The sequence below is a fragment of the Scyliorhinus torazame genome, chromosome 6 (genome assembly GCF_047496885.1).
Source record: "Scyliorhinus torazame isolate Kashiwa2021f chromosome 6, sScyTor2.1, whole genome shotgun sequence".
Lineage (NCBI taxonomy): Eukaryota > Metazoa > Chordata > Chondrichthyes > Carcharhiniformes > Scyliorhinidae > Scyliorhinus > Scyliorhinus torazame.
In genome coordinates this window covers 61,819,452-61,845,578 of record NC_092712.1, presented here as the reverse complement: position 1 = coordinate 61,845,578, position 26,127 = coordinate 61,819,452, and the positions used below count along the sequence as shown (strand labels likewise).

Below are 26,127 nucleotides of genomic sequence, written 5' to 3'. Positions count from 1 at the left end.
ATTCCTGAGTTTTTATGCACAAATTGCATGCAGAATTCCAGTGGGGTCTGCACAAGGCTCTGGTCAAGTGAAGCGTCACTTCCTCATGGTTGAATTCTAACTCCCGAGGTAAATGCCAGTATTCTATTACACTTTGACTCTGCAGAACCTTAGATTGGTGCATGTAGGCATCTAAATTGCTTTACTGTCCCATAGCTCCTAGATAAGCAGTAGTTCAGTAAGTTATAGTGGTGGATGAGCTGAGCATGTCAGTTCAATACAGAATAATAGACAAATTTTAATTTTGCAAAATAACCTGTTTAAATAAACCAGATGGCATACTAAATTGGCATCTCAACTCATTGGTGTTTATGAGCGTTGTGGTGTTCCCAAGAGGTTTTGCTGAACCCTTTGTAAAAATAGACATGTGCTCCTTTTCAAGTGCATGGTCACAATGGGATTTGGGTTACAGTGTGAAATTTTTTTTATTTTTTAAATATATTTTATTCGCGTTTTTTGGCCAAACATAACAATACGTAGTGTTTCTTTTACACAACAATAAAGCAATATAAATAGCCGTGGCCAGTTTTAAACAAATAAATAATGTATGTAAACAAAAACAAAACTAAATGGCAACTGCCTTGTCCAAAATAACTACTCTCCCAAATTACAGTCCAACAGTCCAATATACAACTACATATACCAAATACCTATACATGTACAATAACATCCCTGAGAGTCCATCCGATCCCTCCCGCCCCCCCCCCCCCCCTCCCCCCTGGGTTGCTGCTGTTATCTACTTCTTTTCCATTCCCTCTATCTTTCTGTGAGGTAGTTGACGAACGGTTGCCACCGCCTGGTGAACCCTGAGCGGACCCCCTTAACACTAACTTAATCCGTTCTAACTTTATGAACCCTGCCATATCGTTTATCCAGGTCTCCACCCCCGGGGGCTTAGCTTCCTTCCACATTAACAATATCCTGCGCCGGGCTACAAGGGATGCAAAGGCCAACACGTCAGCCTCTCTCCCCTCCTGCACTCCCGGCTCTTCTGCAACCCCAAATATAGCCTACCCCCAGCTTGGTTCGACCCGGACCCCCACCACCTTCGAAAGCACCTTTGCCACCCCCACCCAGAACCCCTGTAGTACTGGGCATGACCAGAACATGTGGGTGTGATTCGTTGGGCGCCTCGAGCATCTCGCACACCTATCCTCTACCCCAAAAAATTTACTAAGCCGTGCTCCAGTCATATGCGCCCTGTGTAACACCTTAAATTGTATCAGGCTTAGCCTGGCACACGAGGACGATGAGTTTACCCTACGTAGGGCATCCGCCCATAGCCCCTCCTCAATCTCCTCCCCCAGTTCTTCTTCCCATTTCCCTTTCAGCTCATCTACCATGATCTCCCCCTCGTCCCTCATCTCCCTGTATATGTCCGCTACCTTACCGTCCCCCACCCATGTCTCTGAGATCACTCTATCCTGCACTTTCTGCGTCGGGAGCTGCGGGAATTCCCTCACCTGTTGCCTCACAAAAGCCCTCAATTGCATATAGCGAAATGCATTCCCTTGGGGCAACCCATATTTCTCCGTCAGCGCTCCCAAACGTCCCATCTACAAATAGATCTCTTAATTGTACTACCCCAGCTCTTTGCCATGCTCCAAATCCCCCATCCGTTCTCCCCGGAACGAACCTATGATTGTTTCTTATCGGGGACCGCACCGAGGCTCCCGTCCCTCCCCTATGCCGTCTCCACTGCCCCCAAATTCTCAATGTAGCCACCACCACCGGGCTTGTGGTGTATTTCTTTGGTGAGAACGGCAACGGCGCCGTCACCATTGCTTGCAGGCTAGTCTCCTTGCAGGACGCCCTCTCCATTCTCTTCCACGCCGCTCCCTCCACTTCTCCCATCCGCTTACACACCATTGAAACATTGGCGGCCCAGTAGTACTCACTTAGGCTCGGTAGTGCCAGCCCCCCCCCCGTCCCTATTACGCTGCAAGAATCCCCGCCTCACTCTCGGGGTCTTCCCAGCCCACAAAACTCATAATGCTCTTCTCAATTCTTTTGAAAAAGCCTTCGTGATCACCACCGGGAGGCACTGGAACACAAAAAGGAATCTCGGAAGGACCACCATTTTAACCGCCTGCACCCTACCTGCCAATGACAAGGACACCATGTCCCATCTCTTGAAATCCTCCTCCATCTGATCCACCAACCGTGTTAAATTAAGCCGATGTAATGTACCCCAATTCTTGGCTATCTGGATCCCCAGGTACCGGAAGTCCCTTGTTACCTTCCTCAACGGTAAATCCTCTATCTCTCTGCTCTGCTCCCCTGGGTGCACCACAAATAACTCACTTTTCCCCATGTTCAGTTTATACCCTGAAAAATCCCCAAACTCCCCAACCCAAGTATCCGCATTATCTCTGGCATCCCCTCGGCCGGGTCCGCCACATATAGCAACAAATCGTCCGCATATAGAGATACCCGGTGATCTTCTTTCTCTCTTCCCCCCCCCCCCCCCCCCCCCCCCCCCCCAAGTACTCCCCTCCACTTCCTGGAACCCCTCAGTGCCATGGCCAGGGGTTCAATCGCCAGTGCAAACAATAACGGGGATAGAGGACATCCCTGCCTCGTCCCTCTATGGAGTCGAAAATAGTCAGACCCCCGTCCATTCGTGACCACGCTCGCCATCGGGGCCCTATACAGCAACTGTACCCACCTGATATACCCGTCCCCAAAGCCAAATCTCCTCAACACCTCCCACAAATAATCCCACTCCACTCTATTAAATGCTTTCTCGGCATCCATCGCCACCACTATCTCCGCTTCCCCCTCTGGTGGGGGCATCATCATTACCCCTAGCAGCCTCCGTATATTTGTATTTAGCTGTCTCCCCTTCACAAACCCAGTTTGGTCCTCATGGACCACCCCCGGGACACAATCCTCTATCCTCATTGCCATTACCTTGGCCAGGATCTTAGCATCCACATTCAGGAGGGAAATGGGCCTGTATGACCCGCATTGCAGCGGGACTTTTTCCTTCTTTAGGAGGAGCGATATCGTTGCCCCTGACTTAGTCGGGGGCAGCTGCCCCCTTTCCCTCGCCTCATTAAAGGTTCTCATCAGTAGCGGGGCCAGCAAGTCCAAATATTTCTTATAGAATTCAACTGGGAATCCGTCTGGTCCCGGGGCCTTCCCCGCCTGCATGCTTCCAATCCCTTTCACTACTTCCTCCGTCTCAATCTGTGCTCCCAGCCCCACTCTCTCCTGTTCCTCCACCTTAGGAAATTCCAGCTGATCCAGAAAGCACATCATTCTCTCCTTCCCGTCCGGGGGCTGCGCTTCATATAATCTTTCATACTTGAACACTCCATTCACTCTCTCCGCTCCCCGCTCCATCTCCCCCTCCTCATCTCTCACCCCCCCCCCCCCCCCCATCTCTCTCGCTGCTCCCCTTTTCCTCAGTTGGTGGGCCAACAACCTACTCGCCTTCTCCCCATATTCGTACTGTACACCCTGTGCCTTCCTCCATTATGCCTCTGCCTTACCCGTAGTCAACAAGTCAAACTCTATATGTAGCCTTTGCCTTTCCCTGTATAGTCCCTCCTCCGGTGCCTCCGCGTATTGTCTGTCCACCCTCAGCAGTTCTTTCAACAACCGCTCCCTTTCCCTACCCTCCTGCTTTCCTTTATGTGCCCTAATAGATATCAGCTCCCCTCTAACCACTGCCTTCAGTGCCTCCCAGACCACTCCCACCTGTACCTCCCCATTATCATTAATTTCCAAGTACCTTTCAATACACCCCCTCGCCCTTAAACAACCCCCCTCATCTGCCAGTAATCCCATGTCCATTCTCCAGGGTGGAAGCTGTTGTTTTTCTTCCCCTATCTCCAGGTCCACCCAGTGTGGAGCATGATCCGAGATGGCTATAGCCGTGTACTCTGTCCCCGTCACCTTTGGGATCAGTGCCCTTCCCAAAACAAAAAAATCTATTCGTGAAAATACTTTATGTACATAGGAGAAAAACGAAAACTCCTTACTCCTAGGTCTACTAAATCTCCAGGGATCTACTCCACCCATCTGCACCATAAAATCCTTAAACACCCTAGCTGCAGCCTGCCTCCTTCCGGTCCTGGATCTCGATCTGTCCAGCACCGTATTAAAGTCTCCACCCATTACCAACTTTCCTGCCTCTAGGTCCAGGATGCGTCCTAACATACGCCTCATAAAATTGGCATCATCCCAGTTCGGGGCATACACGTGCACCAATACCACCGCCTCCCCTTGCAGTTTGCCACTCACCATCACGTATCTGCCACTATAGTCTTTGCCTCAAACATTACCCGCTTCCCCACTAGTATGGCCACCCCCTTGTTTTTTGCATCCAGCCCTGAATGAAACACCTGCCCCACCCATCCTTTGCGAAGTCTAACCTGGTCTGTCAGCTTCAGATGCGTCTCCTGAAGCATAACCACATCTGCCTTAAGTTTCTTTAGGTGTGCGAGTACCTGTGCCCTCTTAATCGGCCCGTTCAGCCCTCTCACATTCCACGTGATCAACCGGGTTGGGGGGCTCTTTACCACCCCCCCCCCCCCCCCCCCCCCCTTGACGACTAGCCATTTCCTTTTTCAATCCAGCTCCTCACCCGGTTCCCACGTAGCTGTATCTCCCCCCCCAGGCGGCACCCCCCCCCCCCCCATACCAGCTCCCCTTCCCAGCAGCAGCAACCCAGTTAACCCCCCCCCCCCCGCTAGATCCCAAGCTAGCGTAATTGCACCCCCCATGTTGCTCCCAGAAGTCAGCAAACTCTGGCTGACCTCTGCTTCCCCCCCCCCCTTTTGTCCCAAACGTTCTTTTTCTTCTGGCCCGCTCACTCCAGCTTCTCCTCGGCAATAAATGTCCACGCTTCGTCTGCCGTTTCGAAATAGTGGTGTTTCCCTAGATGTGTGACCCACAGTCTCGCCGGCTGCAACATTCCAAATTTGACCTTCCTTTTATGCAACGCCGCCTTGGCCCGATTAAAGCTTGCCCTCCTTCTCGCCACCTCCGCACTCCAATCTTGATACATGCGGATCACCGCATTCTCCCACCTACTGTTCCGAGTTTTCTTGGCCCATCTGAGGATCATCTCTCTGTCCTTGTATCGGAGAAATCTCACAACTATTGCTCGAGGAGTTTCTCCAGCCCTCGGTCTTCGCGCCATAACTCGATAGGCTTCCTCCACCTCCAGCGGACCCGTCGGGGCCTCCGATCCCATTAACGAATGCAGCATCATGCTCACATATGCCCCGACGTCCGCCCCCTCTGCACCTTCAGGAAGACCAAGAATCCTTAAGTTCTTCCTCCTCGCATTGTTCTCCAGCACCTCCAGCCTTTCCACACATCTTTTATGTTGTGCCTCGTGGATCTCCGTTTTCACCACCAGGCCCTGTATGTCGTCCTCATTCTCAGCAGCCTTTGCCTTCACGACCTGAAGCTCCTGTTCCTGGGTCTTTTGCTCCTCCTTTAGCCCCTCAATCGCTTGTAATATCGGGGCCAACAGCTCCTTCTTCATCTCCTTTTTGAGTTCATCTACGCAACGCCGCAGGAACTCTTGTTGGTTCGGGGCCCCATATTAAACTGCCTTCTTCCGACGCCATCTTGCTTTGTGCCTGCCTTCCTGGCCGCTGCTCTTGAGGATCCACCGCAATCCGGCTACTTTCCCCTCTTTTTTTTCCATCCGTGTCCGGGGGGGGGATTCCCTTCTGGATTACCGCACAGTGTTATTTGCTGTTAAAATTGCCGATGGGGCTCCTATTAAGAGCCCAAAAGTCCGTTCCACCGGGAGCTGCCGAAACGTGCGACTTAGCTGGTCATCGCCGCACCCGGAAGTCGTTACAGTGTGAAATTGAAAACTATTGTGCGTCAGGGTTCTTGGTGAAGATCCCAAACCTTGCACTATTTGATGGGTGTTTTGGTCTTCTGTCCGACTGTCACTGATCCTTAAGATTCTCTATTTAGTGAATGTGTACTGTGCATATCACATTTTACTGTGGATAGAAAGAATACTAACCTCTGGATAAAAGCAAATTACTGCGGATGCTGGAATCTGAAACCAAAAGCTTTGACAAAGGGTCATCTGGACTCGAAACGCAAGCTCTTTTTTCTCCTTGCAGGTGCTGCCAGACCTGCTGAGATTTTCCGCCATTTTCTCTTTTGGAATACTGACCTCAAATTGGTTTGAAATTATACAGTGACGAGGAAAACAGAAATTTGTCAGCACATTAAGAATTGCTATAGTTTGTAGGTTAATTGTGACCCGAGAATTCATTCTATTTAAATGTCTATTTTATGTTTCGGTGAAGCATATCACTTTGTTGGCTGAGAAATTTGCAATGACAGTGCTGTATATTTTCATCACAGACTGGGTAGGAGAAACATAGCTGAGCTTGAATGCACATGTGTAAAAGTGCATCACCAAAATAAGCAAGATTAAGTGTGAGGAATCCAATGTCGAGAAGAAAAATAACAATCCAATCAAGAATTTAAAGAATAAAAAAACTACCAGCCATACAGGTTTGGGTGTGTGTGGTCAGCTGCCCACTAACGGGGGGCAGGATTTTTCTTTTTCTTGTCTCTCAAAACTTGTTCCCTGATTAATAACTCTTAACTACCAACGCTTCCTCTTCTGGCCTTCAGTTATTAGAGCATTGTTCACTCATCTATGTTCACTGATGAGAGAAGTTTTTTTCAAAAAGTAGGTTATACAAGTCTAGAGCATGGAATTGAAGCAAGGACCAATTTATGTTTTCAAGGAAGAATAGATAAATTTCAGTGGAGGAAAATTGCGGCAAAGGATAGTGCAGTTGAATTAGATTTTCATCACTTTCTACCAAAGAGGGAGCATGTAAATACTGGCATAATTGCCCCTATCTGCAGTATGCCTGGCTCATTTGTGGTGCTTTAGATTTACCCTGTAGAGCTCCATGTGTAAAACTGCTCTGCCCTCCCTAGATTCTGAAAAGCTACCTCTTAAACCAAGTTTTTGGGCATATGTAAAGTGTCTAAAAGCACTATATTCTACTTTAAGGAGGTTGTCAGTAAGTGGTTAGTTTAAAACAAATTGTCACTGGTACTGTGGTGAGTAATTCAGAAGCTCATGGTTTTGAGCACCATTTTATAGCTGCTGCAGTATTTTGGTCTGAGCTTGCAGGTTTACAGTTAACTGGTATGAATTTTAACTTGTTATTAAAATTTGGTATGCCTGAGTTTTTTAAAAAGTGGACCCTTTTCTTGATTTGATAGGAGTCAGCCAAGGTTTCGGAGCTGAATCCCAATGCCAAAGTTTGGGCAAATCATGTGCTAAATCTGGATGCTGCAGCAAGCAATGCCTGTGAGACTTGGGAAGAACAGCTGGGGACTCCTGATACTTGTCCAGAAGGTATGACATTTTCTGGTGACTTTTTTCTTTATGGCACTATACAATTAAATGGCCAGCTGATTAACATTTTGGAAATAACCTCAACAATTTACTTTGTCAAAGGTGCATGGTGAAATGTTTAGCTATATTAGATGCACTCCATAAATGCAAACGGTTATTGACAGATAACAGTGAACTTTACGATACTTTTAGTGCGATGGTAGTATTAGAAAGGAAAACAAATTACAAATTTTGTGGGCACAAAATATGCAGAGCCTCATGTTATGAAAGCCAGACTTGCCTTGAAGTTGGTAGCACACTGCACATAATACAGTTCGGCATTTTTAAGTTCCTTGCGTCCAAGATCAGGCCCAACACACTGCGTAAAGAAAATGGGAAAATGGTGTGACCGGGAATGGAGCTTCATTGAAGACGAGAGTCCCAGGCCAGGAACTATGAGAGGCCCAAACAGGCGATACCTGGACAGGGACAGGAAGGGGTCCCAGTTAAGTGTAAAAAGAAGTAAGAAGGCTGCAGATAACATACTTTAGTGAGGAGGGCTTGGGAGAAGCACTGGCAAATGAAGAGGGCAGCAGAAGGCTGGTGATTCTTGTGCTATGGGGCATTGAGATGTAGGTACCCCTGGAGTAGTAGTGTTCTATTATTTTAAAATCAAGGCATTGCTGGGCCAAGAGCCAATATAGGTGAGCAAGCTCAAGTGAATGCAATTTGGGATCCGGGCAGGGTTTTGGAACAGCCTCTGATTACGCAGGGCACAAGGTAGCTGATCAGCCAGGAAAGCATTGGCAGGTTCGAGTCTAGAAGCAACAAATGTTAAGTTGAGAATTTCAGCAGAACGAGTGTTGAGGCAAAGGTGAATATGCAATGGTTGATGTAGGTGATTGGTGATGGCCCAGTTGACGTCAGCTCAAGAGCCAAGAAGGAACATGGGGAGGCAGTGGCGGAGTGGTATTGTCAGTGGACTAGTAATCCAGAGACCCAGGGTAATGCTCAGGAGCCATGGGTTCGAATCCTACCAGGACAGATGGGACGAAATGCATAAGAACAAAGAAAGGTACAGCACAGGAACAGGCCCTTTGGCCCTCCAAGACTGTGTCGATGATGACGCCTTAACTTGAAAAAAAAACTTTCTGCCCTTATTCGGTCTGTATCCCTCTATTTCCTCCCTATTCATGCATCCATCCTGATGCCTCTTAAATGTTGCTAATGTGCCTGCTTCCACTACATCCGCTGGCAGCGCGTTCCAGGCACCCACCACTCTCCGCATGAAACACTTACTCCGTACATCTCCCTTAAACCTTCCCCATCTCACCTTGAACCTGTGCCCACTTATAATTTACACTTTCACCCCTGGAAAAAGCCTCCGACTATCCACCCTGTCTATGCCTCTCATAATTTTGTAGATCTCTATCAGGCCTCCCCTCAGCCTCCATCTTTCCAGTGAAAACAATCCTAGTTTATTCAACCTCCCCTCATAGCCAACACCCTCGAGACCAGGCAACATCCTAGTGAACCTTTTTTGCACTCTCTCCAAAGGTTCCACGTCCTTCTGATGATGTGTTGACCAGAATTGCACGCAATACTCCAAATGCAGCCTAACCAAGGTTTTATATAGCTGCAACATGATTTCCCAACTCTTGTACTCAATGCCCCTGCTGATGAAAGCAAACATACCATATGCCTCCTTTATCACCTTGGCCACCTGTGTTGCCACTTTTAGGGAACTGTGGACTTGCATGCCCAGATCCCTCTATGTTAATGTTCCTAAGGGTTCTGCCACTTACAGTACAATTCATAACCTTGATTTGATCCTCCAAAATACATCACCTCGCATTTGTCCGGAGTAAACTCCAACTGTCATTTCTGCGCCCAAGTCTCCAATCTATCTATATCCTGTTGTATCTTCTGACATCCTCTGCACTATCAGCAACTCCGCCAATCTTCGTGTCATCTGCAAACTTACTAATCAGACCACCCACATTTTCCTCCAGATCATTTATATATACTACGTACAACAGAGATGCCAGCACTGATCCCTGCGGAACACCACTAGCTACAGATCTCCATTCAGAAAAACACCCTTTCACCACTACTGTCTTCTATAACCAAGCCAGTTCTGTATCCATCTAGCCAGCCCACCCCGAATCTCATGTGATTTTAATTTTTGTACCAGTCTCCCATGTGGGACGTTGTCAAATGCCTTACTAAAATCCATATAAACTACTTCCACAGCCCTTCCCTCATCAATTTTCTTTGTCATCTCTTCAAAAAACTCAATCAAGCTGCAATTTCATCATGGTTCCATGCTGTAATCCGGGCTCTCAGTTCATCTGTTTTACCTTTTTATACTTGCATTGAAGTAAACACACTCCACAACTTACAGTCCCGCTGAGCCCTGCGACTTCCCTCTGCCTGCTCTTACTATGCGCTATATTTATCTCAGTCTCACTTTTCCCCCCCAATCTCTCCACTTGCCTGTCCTGCTGTTCCGGTTCCCACCATTCTATCAATAACCTGAACCGATACGTTGGGCAACCGATACGTTGGACGGATCAATTACCTGTGCTTAGAATTACATAAAATAAAATATTGAGCGTTGTGGGTGGTGGTTGCATATGTGTGTGTGGTAGAAAAGAGCAAACACGGTGCCCTAATTTGACTATTGATGACAATGAAGATTAGCTTATTGTAAAACAAAAGTCTCTTTTTGTGTTTGACAGGATTTGAGACCAATGGCGTTGCTGGCAAGTCATTTCAAAGTCCATCACAGGAGCCCCCTCTGACAGTTCCTTCCTCTGAACAACCAGATCTGGATACTGTAACAATCCAGTGCGAACACTCTTTCTACTCAGAATATGAGACAATGCATGGAACCAGACAGGCAGGTAAAAAAAAAAAAGCATTGAAGTTTAATAAAATTGATTTTCTTGGCTTGTGTTCATTTCACGAAATTTTGTATCGTGCTCCATTGTTTGCACTTCCCAGTGTACAGGGCCAGTTGGCATAACTCTGTCATCTTAGAGTCATAAATGTTTACAACCTCCCAAGGTTCTTATTTGTGTTTCATTTGTGTTTCAATGTCTCCCTATATTGATCACTAAGGCCTTTTTCAAGAAAATAGATAGGAGCATCATGAGCTTCGTGTGGGCAGGGAAGGCCCCGAGGGTAATGAGGGTTTCTGCAACGTAGCAGGGACAGGGGGACTGGCGTTGCCGAATTTGGGTGACTATTACTGGGCCGCCAATGTGGCGATGATCTGTAAGTGGATGATAGAGGGAGAGGGGGCGGCGTGGAAAAGGCTGGAGATGGCATCCTGTAAAGGAACAAGCTTAAAAGCGCTGGTGACGGCGCCACTACCGCTCTCCCCGGAAAGGTTTACCACGAACCCAGTGGTGGCGGCATCACTAAGTATCTGGGGGCAATGGAGGCGACAGAGGGGTGTGTTGGGAGCCTCGGTGTGGTCCCCGATCAGGAACAACCATAGGTTTGCCCCAGGGAAGTTGGACGGAGGGTTCCAGAGCTGGCACCGGGCAGGAATTAGGAGAGTGGGAGACTTATTTATAGATGGGACGTTTGCGAGCTTGGGAGCGCTAGAGGAAAAGTACGAGCTGCCTCCGGGGAACATCTTTAGGTATATGCAGGTGAGGGCGTTCATAAGACAACAGGTGAGGGACTTTCCGCTGCTCCCAACACAGGGGATCCAGGATAGAGTGCTTTCGGGGGTGTGGGTCGGGGAGGGCAAAGTGTCCGAAATATACCGGGAGATGAGAAGAGGGGGAGGAGCTGGTAGAAGAGCTGAAAGGAAAATGGGAAGAAGAGCTAGGGGAGGAGATTGAGGAGGGTTTGTGGGCTGATGCCCTAAGTAGGGTAAATTCCTCTTCCTCGTGTGCCAGGCTTAGCCTGATCCAAGGTGCTAAATAGAGCACATATAACGGGAGCGAGGTTGAGCAGGTTCTTCGGAGTGGAGGACCGGTGCGGGGGTAGCCCGGCGAACCACACTCACATGTTTTGGTCGTGTCTGGCACTGGGGGGTATTGGAGGGGAGTGGCGGGAGTGATCTCGAAGGTGGTGAAGGTCCGGGTCAAGCCAAGCTGGGGGTTAGCTATATTTGGGGTAGCGGATGAGCCGGGAGTGCAGGAGGCGAAAGAGGCCGATATTGTGGCCTTTGCGTCCTGAGTAGCACTCATGTGGAAGGAACCGAAAACCCCCGGCGTGGAGGCCTGGATAAACGATATGGCAGGGTTCATAAAACTGGAGCAGATGAAGTTTGCGCTGATCGGCTCGGGTTCACCAGGCGGTGGCAACTGTTCCACGACTAGCGGAACGTTAGGGGGAAAATAGATAGCCAGCAGCAGCAGCCCAGAGGGAGGGAAGGGGGTGGGGGTAAATTGTTTTTGTTCTAGATGGGGTGAAGGGGGGAGGGGGAGGGAAGCACTATTTCGTGTTATTTTGTTAGTTCACTATTTTATTTAAACAATGTTATCTGTCAGTTATCATGTTACCGTTTTTTGTTGATTTGTAAGGGGGAAATTTGTGTTTGAAAACTTTAATAAAATATACTTTTTAAAAATGAAAAAAAAAAAATGTTTACAACATGGAAACAGACCCATCGGTTCAGCTGGTCCTTGCTGCCCAGTTTCTATCACTCAGCTAGTCCCACTTATCTGCGTTTGGCCCATATCCCTGTATACCCACTCGGCCCATGTAACTGTCTAAGTGCTTTTTAAAGGAAAAAATCATACTCTCCTTTACCACTGCCTCTGGCAGCCCATTCTAGATGCTAACGACCCTCTGAACACAGAACATACAGTGCAGAAGGAGGCCATTCGGCCCATCGAGTCTGCACCGACCCACTTAAGACCACACTGCTACCCTATCCCCGTAACCCAATCCCATCTAATCGTTTTGGTCACTAAGGGCAATTTATCATGGCCAATCCACCTAACCTGCCCATCTTTGGACTGTGGGAGGAAACCGGAGCACCCGGAGGAAACCCATGCACACACTGGGAGAATGTGCAGACTCCACACAGACAGTGACCCAGCGGGGAATCGAACCTGGGAGCCTGGCGCTGTGAAGCCACAATGCTATCCGCTTGTGCTACCGTGCTGCTCTGTGTGACGAAATTTCCCCCCTGGTCTCTTTTGTATCGCTCTCCTCTCACTGTACACCTGTGCCCTCTAGTTCTAGACTCCTCTACCTTTGGGAAAAGATGTATCGAGTCATTGATGTTTACAATATGGAAACAGGCCCATCGGCCCAGCTTTAGTTGTGATGTTTGCCAATTTTTAATGGCGTGGATTTCTACGATTTGGCCACCATGTCTCCGGTTGTGTCCACTTTGAACTGAAGTGAACAGCACCAGGAATGCATGGAGCACATTGGTTTCAGTGTTCTCCTTGGTTTCAGTGTTCTCCTTGGTAACAAATTCCATATGTTGATTATTTTCATGACATGGGTAAGCTTAAGCTTCTTGCCAGGTTACAATCTAAATTAACATTTTGAAAAGATAACGATGAAAATGAAATGAAAATTGCTTATTGTCACAAGTAGGCTTCAAATGAAGTTACTGTGAAAAGCCCCTAGTCGCCACATTCCGGCGCCTGTTCGGGGAGGCTGGTACGGGAATTGAACCGTGCTGCTGGCCTGCCTGGGTCTGCTTTAAAAGCCAGCTCTTTAGCCCTGTGCTAAACCAGCCCCTACAGATGCTGTAGTTGGTATGATGTTAGTGTGTCTGCATGGATGTGTTGCTGAAATTCAACCATTGCATGTCTTCTGGAATTGTTCGTGAAGCTTGTTGCCCTTCAGCTCTTGCATACTCCACTTCAGTGGCAATATTATTCCAAACTCAGATAATTCTAATGTCAGTGGGTGCTTTTGAATTTGAAATATTTTGCTGGGGCAAGCTTTTTGATGAGTGTTCCAGTTCTGGATTTCTATCTTGTACTGCTGTGTGATCAATGAGTTTTTTTCATGGCTTTCACCTTGATGCAAAATGTTATAAAATGGGAAGGTATGAGTTTAAAAGAAGCATCTGCTTTTAATTTTCGCTAAATACAAGCAAATTCAGCAAAAATGTGCAAGCACTAGCCTGGGATATCGTGCTCTACTCTCCTAGTGAGTTCATACCAGTTACTGCATTCAATTGTTTCAGCATATTTAAATGTTACAGTTTCTGTTACTATACTTCAGACATTTTTCTCTTAATTTCCTTGAAAACCTTTAGGTTTGCTGGCCTTTGAAGCTAGATATGTGGTAAAATTCTCTCCTCCCATAACTTGTAACTGGCAGATCTTGCACAGCCTAGTTGCCGTATTATGTTTCCTCCCCTGGTAGGATTTAAATTTGTAAATTAGCCATTAAAGATTGGATTCTTTATCCCTGTAGTTCATCTGCTTGTGATCAATGACAGCCCAACAATGAAACCTGGATGAGAGAGATTAATGAGTTACACTGTATTAGATAAAGCCTGGTGATGTGTGCAAGCGCATTTTCCTGGATAATTTGTTTTCTTTTGGGTTTGTAGGGGGAGGAGATCAGACGCTATTGGAACAGGAGACAGTTGGTCAAGAAGACCTTCGAGAGCTGCTGAAAAAGACACTGGAGTTCTGCTTGTCTCGGTTAGTCCTTAATTTTAATGAACGTTGCTTTTATTTAAACCTAAAATGAATGTTGTGTCATCTCTACTATTGTTGATTTTCCCCACAATCTTTCAACAAGAGGGAAATGAGAAAAGAGGGCATTGCATTATTGATCCGAGACCGTCACTGCAGTAATGAAGGCGATGTCTCAGGCTTTTCAAATGAGACCACATGGATGGGATTTAGAAATGAAAATAGAGCAATCACTTTGCTGGGATTATGCTACAGGCTTCCCAGCAGACAGTGGGGAGATAGGGGAGCAGATATGTCAGCAAATCAGAGGTGCAAGAGGGGTAGGGTTATAGAGTAGGGGATTTCAACTTTATCAATATTAACTGGAATCTCCTTCGTATGAAAGGATTAGACTGGGTGAACATTTGATTCCAACTCACTTGACTCTGATGCATTCTCATCCTGTCAAAGTTGGCTTTCCCCCGATTAATTATCCCTGCTCTGGATTGTTCCTTGTCCTTTTCCATAGCCAACTTTTCTCTCTCCCTCCCTCTCCCTCTCTCTCTCTCTCTCTCTCTCTCTCCTTCCCCCCCCGTCCCTTTGCACTATTTCTATCCCAGTCTATGTGTGAAGCCCCCATAATAATTAATAAATAATTCTTGCACCTCTGATATCTTTGCAAATTTGTTTGTGTACACCACATCCACAAGTTGATGGTTTATATGCCAAGCCAATCAATGTTATTGCATCTTTTTCATTCCTTGCCTCTAGTCAGTGAGTCTGTCTTGCTCTTGGGCTCTCCACACGTTCACTCTCGCTCTCTCCACGTGCTTGCTCTCTCCACGTGCTTGCTCTCTCCACGTGCTTGCTCTCTCCGCGTGCTTGCTCTCTCCGCGTGCTTGCTCTCTCCGCGCGCTTGCTCTCTCGGCGCGCTCTCGCTCTCTCGGCGCGCTCTCGCTCTCTCGGCGCGCTCTCGCTCTCTCGGCGCCCGCTCTCGCTCTCTCGGCGCGCTCTCGCTCTGTCGGCGCCCGCTCTCGCTCTGTCGGCGCCCGCTCTCGCTCTGTCGGCGCCCGCTCTCGCTCTGTCGGCGCCCGCTCTCGCTCTGTCGGCGCCCGCTCTCGCTCTGTCGGCGCCCGCTCTCGCTCTGTCGGCGCCCGCTCTCGCTCTGTCGGCGCCCGCTCTCGCTCTGTCGGCGCCCGCTCTCGCTCTGTCGGCGCCCGCTCTCGCTCTGTCGGCGCCCGCTCTCGCTCTGTCGGCGCCCGCTCTCGCTCTGTCGGCGCCCGCTCTCGCTCTGTCGGCGCCCGCTCTCGCTCTGTCGGCGCCCGCTCTCGCTCTGTCGGCGCCCGCTCTCGCTCTGTCGGCGCCCGCTCTCGCTCTGTCGGCGCCCGCTCTCGCTCTGTCGGCGCCCGCTCTCGCTCTGTCGGCGCCCGCTCTCGCTCTGTCGGCGCCCGCTCTCGCTCTGTCGGCGCCCGCTCTCGCTCTGTCGGCGCCCGCTCTCGCTCTGTCGGCGCCCGCTCTCGCTCTGTCGGCGCCCGCTCTCGCTCTGTCGGCGCCCGCTCTCGCTCTGTCGGCGCCCGCTCTCGCTCTGTCGGCGCCCGCTCTCGCTCTGTCGGCGCCCGCTCTCGCTCTGTCGGCGCCCGCTCTCGCTCTGTCGGCGCCCGCTCTCGCTCTGTCGGCGCCCGCTCTCGCTCTGTCGGCGCCCGCTCTCGCTCTGTCGGCGCCCGCTCTCGCTCTGTCGGCGCCCGCTCTCGCTCTGTCGGCGCCCGCTCTCGCTCTGTCGGCGCCCGCTCTCGCTCTGTCGGCGCCCGCTCTCGCTCTGTCGGCGCCCGCTCTCGCTCTGTCGGCGCCCGCTCTCGCTCTGTCGGCGCCCGCTCTCGCTCTGTCGGCGCCCGCTCTCGCTCTGTCGGCGCCCGCTCTCGCTCTGTCGGCGCCCGCTCTCGCTCTGTCGGCGCCCGCTCTCGCTCTGTCGGCGCCCGCTCTCGCTCTGTCGGCGCCCGCTCTCGCTCTGTCGGCGCCCGCTCTCGCTCTGTCGGCGCCCGCTCTCGCTCTGTCGGCGCCCGCTCTCGCTCTGTCGGCGCCCGCTCTCGCTCTGTCGGCGCCCGCTCTCGCTCTGTCGGCGCCCGCTCTCGCTCTGTCGGCGCCCGCTCTCGCTCTGTCGGCGCCCGCTCTCGCTCTGTCGGCGCCCGCTCTCGCTCTGTCGGCGCCCGCTCTCGCTCTGTCGGCGCCCGCTCTCGCTCTGTCGGCGCCCGCTCTCGCTCTGTCGGCGCCCGCTCTCGCTCTGTCGGCGCCCGCTCTCGCTCTGTCGGCGCCCGCTCTCGCTCTGTCGGCGCCCGCTCTCGCTCTGTCGGCGCCCGCTCTCGCTCTGTCGGCGCCCGCTCTCGCTCTGTCGGCGCCCGCTCTCGCTCTGTCGGCGCCCGCTCTCGCTCTGTCGGCGCCCGCTCTCGCTCTGTCGGCGCCCGCTCTCGCTCTGTCGGCGCCCGCTCTCGCTCTGTCGGCGCCCGCTCTCGCTCTGTCGGCGCCCGCTCTCGCTCTGTCGGCGCCCGCTCTCGCTCTGTCGGCGCCCGCTCTCGCTCTGTCGGCGCCCGCTCTCGCTCTGTCGGCGCCCGCTCTCGCTCTGTCGGCGCCCGCTCTCGCTCTGTCGGCGCCCGCTCTCGCTCTGTCGGCGCCCGCTCTCGCTCTGTCGGCGCCCGCTCTCGCTCTGTCGGCGCCCGCTCTCGCTCTGTCGGCGCCCGCTCTCGCTCTGTCGGCGCCCGCTCTCGCTCTGTCGGCGCCCGCTCTCGCTCTGTCGGCGCCCGCTCTCGCTCTGTCGGCGCCCGCTCTCGCTCTGTCGGCGCCCGCTCTCGCTCTGTCGGCGCCCGCTCTCGCTCTGTCGGCGCCCGCTCTCGCTCTGTCGGCGCCCGCTCTCGCTCTGTCGGCGCCCGCTCTCGCTCTGTCGGCGCCCGCTCTCGCTCTGTCGGCGCCCGCTCTCGCTCTGTCGGCGCCCGCTCTCGCTCTGTCGGCGCCCGCTCTCGCTCTGTCGGCGCCCGCTCTCGCTCTGTCGGCGCCCGCTCTCGCTCTGTCGGCGCCCGCTCTCGCTCTGTCGGCGCCCGCTCTCGCTCTGTCGGCGCCCGCTCTCGCTCTGTCGGCGCCCGCTCTGTCGGCGCCCGCTCTGTCGGCGCCCGCTCTGTCGGCGCCCGCTCTGTCGGCGCCCGCTCTGTCGGCGCCCGCTCTGTCGGCGCCCGCTCTGTCGGCGCCCGCTCTGTCGGCGCCCGCTCTGTCGGCGCCCGCTCTGTCGGCGCCCGCTCTGTCGGCGCCCGCTCTGTCGGCGCCCGCTCTGTCGGCGCCCGCTCTGTCGGCGCCCGCTCTGTCGGCGCCCGCTCTGTCGGCGCCCGCTCTGTCGGCGCCCGCTCTGTCGGCGCCCGCTCTGTCGGCGCCCGCTCTGTCGGCGCCCGCTCTGTCGGCGCCCGCTCTGTCGGCGCCCGCTCTGTCGGCGCCCGCTCTGTCGGCGCCCGCTCTGTCGGCGCCCGCTCTGTCGGCGCCCGCTCTGTCGGCGCCCGCTCTGTCGGCGCCCGCTCTGTCGGCGCCCGCTCTGTCGGCGCCCGCTCTGTCGGCGCCCGCTCTGTCGGCGCCCGCTCTGTCGGCGCCCGCTCTGTCGGCGCCCGCTCTGTCGGCGCCCGCTCTGTCGGCGCCCGCTCTGTCGGCGCCCGCTCTGTCGGCGCCCGCTCTGTCGGCGCCCGCTCTGTCGGCGCCCGCTCTGTCGGCGCCCGCTCTGTCGGCGCCCGCTCTGTCGGCGCCCGCTCTGTCGGCGCCCGCTCTGTCGGCGCCCGCTCTGTCGGCGCCCGCTCTGTCGGCGCCCGCTCTGTCGGCGCCCGCTCTGTCGGCGCCCGCTCTGTCGGCGCCCGCTCTGTCGGCGCCCGCTCTGTCGGCGCCCGCTCTGTCGGCGCCCGCTCTGTCGGCGCCCGCTCTGTCGGCGCCCGCTCTGTCGGCGCCCGCTCTGTCGGCGCCCGCTCTGTCGGCGCCCGCTCTGTCGGCGCCCGCTCTGTCGGCGCCCGCTCTGTCGGCGCCCGCTCTGTCGGCGCCCGCTCTGTCGGCGCCCGCTCTGTCGGCGCCCGCTCTCGCTCTGTCGGCGCCCGCTCTCGCTCTGTCGGCGCCCGCTCTCGCTCTGTCGGCGCCCGCTCTCGCTCTGTCGGCGCCCGCTCTCGCTCTGTCGGCGCCCGCTCTCGCTCTGTCGGCGCCCGCTCTCGCTCTGTCGGCGCCCGCTCTCGCTCTGTCGGCGCCCGCTCTCGCTCTGTCGGCGCCCGCTCTCGCTCTGTCGGCGCCCGCTCTCGCTCTGTCGGCGCCCGCTCTCGCTCTGTCGGCGCCCGCTCTCGCTCTGTCGGCGCCCGCTCTCGCTCTCTCGGCGCCCGCTCTCGCTCTCTCGGCGCCCGCTCTCGCTCTCTCGGCGCCCGCTCTCGCTCTGTCGGCGCCCGCTCTCGCTCTGTCGGCGCCCGCTCTCGCTCTGTCGGCGCCCGCTCTCGCTCTGTCGGCGCCCGCTCTCGCTCTCTCGGCGCCCGCTCTCGCTCTCTCGGCGCCCGCTCTCGCTCTGTCGGCGCCCGCTCTCGCTCTGTCGGCGCCCGCTCTCGCTCTGTCGGCGCCCGCTCTCGCTCTCTCGGCGCCCGCTCTCGCTCTCTCGGCGCCCGCTCTCGCTCTCTCGGCGCCCGCTCTCGCTCTCTCGGCGCCCGCTCTCGCTCTCTCGGCGCCCGCTCTCGCTCTCTCGGCGCCCGCTCTCGCTCTCTCGGCGCCCGCTCTCGCTCTCTCGGCGCCCGCTCTCGCTCTCTCGGCGCCCGCTCTCGCTCTCTCGGCGCCCGCTCTCGCTCTCTCGGCGCCCGCTCTCGCTCTCTCGGCGCCCGCTCTCGCTCTCTCGGCGCCCGCTCTCGCTCTCTCGGCGCCCGCTCTCGCTCTCTCGGCGCCCGCTCTCGCTCTCTCGGCGCCCGCTCTCGCTCTCTCGGCGCCCGCTCTCGCTCTCTCGGCGCCCGCTCTCGCTCTCTCGGCGCCCGCTCTCGCTCTCTCGGCGCCCGCTCTCGCTCTCTCGGCGCCCGCTCTCGCTCTCTCGGCGCCCGCTCTCGCTCTCTCGGCGCCCGCTCTCGCTCTCTCGGCGCCCGCTCTCGCTCTCTCGGCGCCCGCTCTCGCTCTCTCGGCGCCCGCTCTCGCTCTCTCGGCGCCCGCTCTCGCTCTCTCGGCGCCCGCTCTCGCTCTCTCGGCGCCCGCTCTCGCTCTCTCGGCGCCCGCTCTCGCTCTCTCGGCGCCCGCTCTCGCTCTCTCGGCGCCCGCTCTCGCTCTCTCGGCGCCCGCTCTCGCTCTCTCGGCGCCCGCTCTCGCTCTCTCGGCGCCCGCTCTCGCTCTCTCGGCGCCCGCTCTCGCTCTCTCGGCGCCCGCTCTCGCTCTCTCGGCGCCCGCTCTCGCTCTCTCGGCGCCCGCTCTCGCTCTCTCGGCGCCCGCTCTCGCTCTCTCGGCGCCCGCTCTCGCTCTCTCGGCGCCCGCTCTCGCTCTCTCGGCGCCCGCTCTCGCTCTCTCGGCGCCCGCTCTCGCTCTCTCGGCGCCCGCTCTCGCTCTCTCGGCGCCCGCTCTCGCTCTCTCGGCGCCCGCTCTCGCTCTCTCGGCGCCCGCTCTCGCTCTCTCGGCGCCCGCTCTCGCTCTCTCGGCGCCCGCTCTCGCTCTCTCGGCGCCCGCTCTCGCTCTCTCGGCGCCCGCTCTCGCTCTCTCGGCGCCCGCTCTCGCTCTCTCGGCGCCCGCTCTCGCTCTCTCGGCGCCCGCTCTCGCTCTCTCGGCGCCCGCTCTCGCTCTCTCGGCGCCCGCTCTCGCTCTCTCGGCGCCCGCTCTCGCTCTCTCGGCGCCCGCTCTCGCTCTCTCGGCGCCCGCTCTCGCTCTCTCGGCGCCCGCTCTCGCTCTCTCGGCGCCCGCTCTCGCTCTCTCGGCGCCCGCTCTCGCTCTCTCGGCGCCCGCTCTCGCTCTCTCGGCGCCCGCTCTCGCTCTCTCGGCGCCCGCTCTCGCTCTCTCGGCGCCCGCTCTCGCTCTCTCGGCGCCCGCTCTCGCTCTCTCGGCGCCCGCTCTCGCTCTCTCGGCGCCCGCTCTCGCTCTCTCGGCGCCCGCTCTCGCTCTCTCGGCGCCCGCTCTCGCTCTCTCGGCGCCCGCTCTCGCTCTCTCGGCGCCCGCTCTCGCTCTCTCGGCGCCCGCTCTCGCTCTCTCCGCGCCCGCTCTCGCTCTCTCCGCGCCCGCTCTCGCTCTCTCCGCGCCCGCTCTCGCTCTCTCCGCGCCCGCTCTCGCTCTCTCCGCGCCCGCTCTCGCTCTCTCCGCGCCCGCTCTCGCTCTCTCCGCGCCCGCTCTCGCTCTCTCCGCGCCCGCTCTCGCTCTCTCCGCGCCCGCTCTCGCTCTCTCCGCGCCCGCTCTCGCTCTCTCCGCGCCCGCTCTCGCTCTCTCCGCGCCCGCTCTCGCTCTCTCCGCGCCCGCTCTCGCTCTCTCCGCGCCCGCTCTCGCTCTCTCCGCGCCCGCTCTCGCTCTCTCCGCGCCCGCTCTCGCTCTCTCCGCGCCCGCTCTCGCTCTCTCCGCGCTCGCTCTCTCCGCTCTCGCTCTCGCTCTCTCCGCGCCCGCTCTCGCTCTCTCCGCTCTCGCTCTCGCTCTCTCCGCGCCCGCTCTCGCTCTCTCCGCGCCCGCTCTCGCTCTCTCCGCGCCCGCTCTCGCTCTCTCCGCGCCCGCTCTCGCTCTCTCCGCGCCCGCTCTCGCTCTCTACACTCTGAATTTCCCCATAAGTTCCCATCCCTATGTCAATCTACTTTGAACTCCTCCGAACCTTCCCTCACAAAGCTAGCAAACCTCCCCACAAGGACATTAGTCAGTTCTGTTAAGGTGTGTAACCGATACTCCTTGTCCAGGTCACACCTGCTCCAGAACTGGCTCCAATGCCTCAGAAAGCAAATGTTCTCCTCCGACTTGGAGTTTAATCCGGACAAATGTGAGGTAATGCATTTTGGAAGGGCTAATGCAGGTAGGGAATATACAGTGAATGGTAGAACCCTCAAGAGTATTGACAGTCAAAGAGATCTAGGAGTACAGGTCCACAGTCATTGAAAGGGGCAATACAGGTGGAGAAGGTAGTCAAGAAGGCATACGGCATGCTTGCCTTCATTGGCCGGGGCATTGAGTATAAGAATTGGCAAGTCATGTTGCAGCTGTATAGAACCTTAGTTAGGCCACACTTGGGAGTATAGTGTTCAATTCTGGTCGCCACACTACCAGAAGGATGTGGAGGCTTTAGAGAGGGTGCAGAAGAGATTTACCAGAATGTTGCCTGATATGGAGGGCATAAGCTATGAGGAGCGATTGAATAAACTCGGTTTGTTCTCACTGGAACGAAGGAGGTTGAGGGGCGACCTGATAGAGGTATACAAAATTATGAGGGGCATAGACAGAGTGGATAGTCAGAGGCTTTTCCCCAGGGTAGAGGGGTCAATTACTAGGGGGCATAGGTTTAAGGTGAGAGGGGCAAGGTTTAGAGTAGATGTACGAGGCAAGTTTTTTACGCAGAGGGTAGTGGGTGCCTGGAACTCACTACCCGAGGAGTTAGTGGAAGCAGGGACGATAGGGACATTTAAGGGGCATCTTGACAAATATATGAATAGGATGGGAATAGAAGGATACGGACCCAGGAAGTGTAGAAGATTGTAGTTTAGTCGGGCAGTATGGTCGGTACGGGCTTGGAGGGCCGAAGGGCCTGTTCCTGTGCTGTACATTTCTTTGTTCTTTGTTCTTTGACTTCTTTTCTCCAGCCACGTTGAACTGCTCAAGCTTACTGTTCCTATGCTACTGGTGCTGGGAGTAATCCTGAGATTATTGCTCGTGGGGCAGCACGGTGGTGCATTATTGGCACTGCTGCCTCACACCGCCGAGGGTCTGGGTTCGATCCCAGCCCCCGGTCACTGTCCTTGTGGAGTTTGCATATTCCCCGTGTATCTGCGTGGATCTCACCCCCACAACCCATTGATGTGCAGGCAGTTGAATTGGCCATACTACCTTTGCCATTGGTCCCAATGTGGACCATGACTTCTAGCTGTTCACACTCTTCTCTCTCTTCCCAGAATATTGCTCTGGGAATCTTGAGTTTAATTCCAAACATGGCAGATGGTGGAATTTAAAACCAGGATTTTAAAAACTGAATTTAAAAGTCTAATGATCACAAGATTGTTGTAAAAACCCATCTGGCCTGCATCTGACTCCAGACCCGCAGCAATGTGATGGACTCTTGCCTTCGCAAGCCACTCAGTTGCATCCAACTGCTACAAATGAAACAAAAAGCAATTAAACCGGATGGACCACCTGGCATTGACCAAGGTACCAGAGACGACAATGGCAAACCCAGCCCTATCCACCCTGCAAAGTCCTCCTTCCTATTCTGGGGGCTTGTGCTAATGGGAGCGCTGTCTCACAGACAGTTGAGCAACAGCCTCATGGAATCATACCTTACAGATAATGTCCCAGACACCCATTCCTAGGTATGTCCTGATCCACTGGCAACACAGACCCAGCAGAGATGGATGGCAGCACAGTTGGCAGGGAGTTGACCTAGGTGACCTCAACAAATCGACTGTTATGTGTGGAGTTTGCACATTCTTCTCATGTCTGCGTGTGTTTGTGCCGGGTGATCTGGTTTCCTCCCACAGTCTAAAAATGTGCAGGGGCTGGTTTAGCACACTGGGGCTAAATTGCTGACTTTTAAAGCAGACCAAGGCAGGCCAGCAGCACTGTTCAATTCCCGTACCAGCCTCCCCGAACAGGCGCCGGAATGTGGCGACTCGGGACTTTTCACAATAACTTCATTTGAAGCCTACTTGTGACAATAAGTGATTTTCATTTCATTTTCAGGTTAGGTGGATTGGCCATGCTAAAAAGCCCCTGGGTGGGGTTACGGGGATAGGGCCGGTGCAGACTTGATGGACCAAATAGCTTCCTTGTGCACTGTAGGGATTCTATGATTTCGCTGCTAGGCTGGTACTGCAGCAGGTGGTGAGGAAGTCAACAAGAGGGGAAAACATACTTGACCTCATCATCATCAACCTGCCTGCCGCAGATGCAACTGTCCATTGACTGGAGAAGTGAGCACTGCATAGCCGTTGTGGAGACCAAGTACCGTTTTCACATTGAGGATACCCACTGCCCCGTACTAAATTGGATAGACCTCAAATCGATCTAGCAGCTCAAGACTGGGCATCCATGAAGTGCTGTGGACCATCAGCAGCAGCAGAATTGTACTTCACCGCAATCTGTAACCTCATGGCCCAGCATATCCCCACTCTACAATTGCCACCAAGCCAGGGGATCAACCCAGGTTAATTGAAGAGTGCAGGCAGGCATGCCAGGAGCAACACCAGACATACCTAAAAACCTTGTGAAGCTACAACACAGTATTGTGTGCCAAACAGTATAAGCAGCAGCAGCTAATAGCTCTGTGATGGAGGAGCTTAGCACATCAGTGCATAAGATCAGGCAGAATCATTTGCTAGCATCTTCAGCCAGATGTGCCAAGTGGATGATTCATCTCTGCCTCCGGAGGTCTGCAGCATTACCGATGTCAGTTTTCAGCCAATTCGATTCACTCAACATCATCTCGAGAAACAGCTGAAGGCACTAGATACTGCAGCGGCTATGGACCCTGACAATATTCCAGAAGACTTGTGTTCCAGATCTTGTTGTGTCCTTGGCTGAGCTGTTCAGTTACAGCTTGAACTAACAAGTGACAAGTAACATTCGCGCCGTGACATCTCCTACAAGAGAGCATCTAACCATCGCCCCTTGACATTCAATGGCATTACCATTGTTGAACCCTTTGACAGAAACTGAACTGGGCTAGAAGGACAAGGGCAGCTGATATATTGGAATACCCCCACCTGGAGGATCGCCTACCAAGTCACTCACTCACCCTGACTTGGAACTATATCGGCGTTCCTTCACTTGTCACTTGGTCAAAATACTGGAATTTGTTCCTGAACAGCACTGGGGGTTCCTACACCTCTCGGACTACAGTGGTTCAAGAAGGCAGCTCACTACCACCGTTTCGAGGACAGCTAGGATGGGTGATAATGCAGGCCTAGCCAGCAAATCCCCCATCCCGTATAACGAATTAAAGTGTCCTGCGGCCACTCTGACATCCTTGACCCTGGTACCAGGAGACAACATATCCTGGAGACATGTCCACTGCTGCAGAAACACCTCTATGCTCCTAACTATTGAATTCCCTGCCACTATCTCACTTCAATTCTTCCTCCTCCTGTGCAGCTGAATCACCTGTGCTGCTGCAAATTTTGTTCTTGCTACAGTCCTCTGAGGAAGCACCTCACTCACCAGTATCCAAAATGGAAAAGTGGTTGGAGAGAGACGCTACCTATGTTTCTCTTTTTGGCGGTTATCTATTTCCTCTCAACTTGTGCACTTGGCTGTAGTCTGACTGTCTCTCTAAATGTGAAATCCATGTAAACCTCCACCGTTTGAATGCATCATAGTGCCTCTAGCTGCAGCTAGAGTTTCTGCAGCTAATGATACTTCCTGTAGATGTAGCCATCAAGGGAACTTTCTGCTGGCACAACTTTTTACATTAGATGCGAAGGTGCACAGACATAGCTTGACCTTTTCTACAAAGTGTCTACTACAATATGGTATAATAGTAAAACCTATCATGTCGCAGCATAGTTAGCACTGTTGCTTCACAGGACCAGGGTTCAATTCCCAGCTTGGGTCACTGTCTGTGCTGAGTCTGCATGTTCTCCCCGTGTCTGCGTAGGTTTCCTCCGGGTGCTCCCGTTTCCTCCCGCAAGTCCTGAAAGACGTGCTTGTTAGGAGTAGGGGAATTGGACGTTCTGAATTCTCCCTCCATGTACCTGAACAGGTGCCGTAGTGTGGTGACTAGGGGATTTCCACAATAACTTTGTAGCATTGTTAATGTGAGCCTACTTGTGACACTAATAATTATTATCATCTCCGTCATCAGTTTGGAAAGACCTAACTTAGCAACCAGTCAACGTGAATTAAAAGAAAAAATCAATTTATAAAGAAAAGGGACCCAAAAGTTTGTCCAAGTTGGAGAGTGAGGGCTGGCTGGAGTTGGAGCGGTGGCAATGACCTTCATGGAGATCCAGCAAAGTTCGGGTTGCCAGACTTTAGCATCCCAGGAAACAATGCACCAAATCAAGATCACTCCTTAGGACATCTGAATGCAGACTATGGCTAATCATGTATTCATCAAACGTTAAAGCCAAACCCAGTCCACCTCATACTTTTTTAAAGAATAAATTTAGAATACCAAATTCATTTTTTTTCCAATTAAGGAGCAATTTAGCATGGCCAATCCACCTACCCTGCACATCTTTGGGTTGTGGGGTCGAAACCCATGCGAACACTGGGAGAATGTGCAAACTCCATACGGACAGTGACCCGGGATCGAATCTGAGACCTCGGTGCCTTGAGGTCGCAGTGCTAACCACTGTGCTGGCCCAATTCATAACTCTACATGTGTTCTGCCCAAGGACAGTGACTAGAAATGTTTGCTTATATGCTTTATTAAGATCAAAGCTGTGCCCCAATTTCTGTCTTGATTTAGATGCATAACCGGTAATTGATTTCTGCCGCTCCCTGATCTGTTCGGTTACTTAATGTATATCTGTAAATTTACCATCCGCGATGTGCTTTGCCTTCTAACTTGAAATAGCTCACTAGAGCATTTTAAGCTGGTATGTGGGCACAGGGTAACAGTGTGACTTGAGACCTCTGGGTTATCTACCCTGTCCTGTGGGTTATAACCAATGTTGGTGGAACCAGCAAATATTTGGCAATAATGGTGGGAACCTCGGACCTTAAGACAACAACTGCTTGCACGTGGAGGGTCCTTGGGAAAGAGGACTTGTTTCCTTTAAACATGCACCTTGAAGGCTGTGGGAGGCCACCTAATATTCTTTTTCTCGTCATGTTGCTCATTTAAGTTGCAAATGGGAGGCTCTTGCGCGCAACTCCAGGAAAGTGCAGGACCTTGATGTGGAGAAATGAACTGAGCACCTGCCATTGGGCAGATCACCAATAGTTCTAGGCATACAAACCCTGAACAGCGTACTTGAGGAACTTGGAACG

The 26,127-nt window shown here is 53.9% G+C and overlaps 1 protein-coding gene across 2 annotated transcripts in view; it reads left to right on the top strand.

Annotated features, from left to right (window-relative positions):
- The window catches only part of larp4b (La ribonucleoprotein 4B), a 190,830-nt gene that overhangs the window by 65,906 nt on the left and 98,797 nt on the right, over positions 1 to 26,127 (top strand). For both annotated transcript variants that reach the window (XM_072508268.1, XM_072508269.1), the window contains exons 3-5: positions 7,273 to 7,408; positions 10,129 to 10,293; positions 13,935 to 14,028. In XM_072508268.1, coding sequence (XP_072364369.1) covers positions 7,273 to 7,408; positions 10,129 to 10,293; positions 13,935 to 14,028 — 395 coding nt within the window. The remainder of the gene's footprint in view (positions 1 to 7,272; positions 7,409 to 10,128; positions 10,294 to 13,934; positions 14,029 to 26,127) is intronic.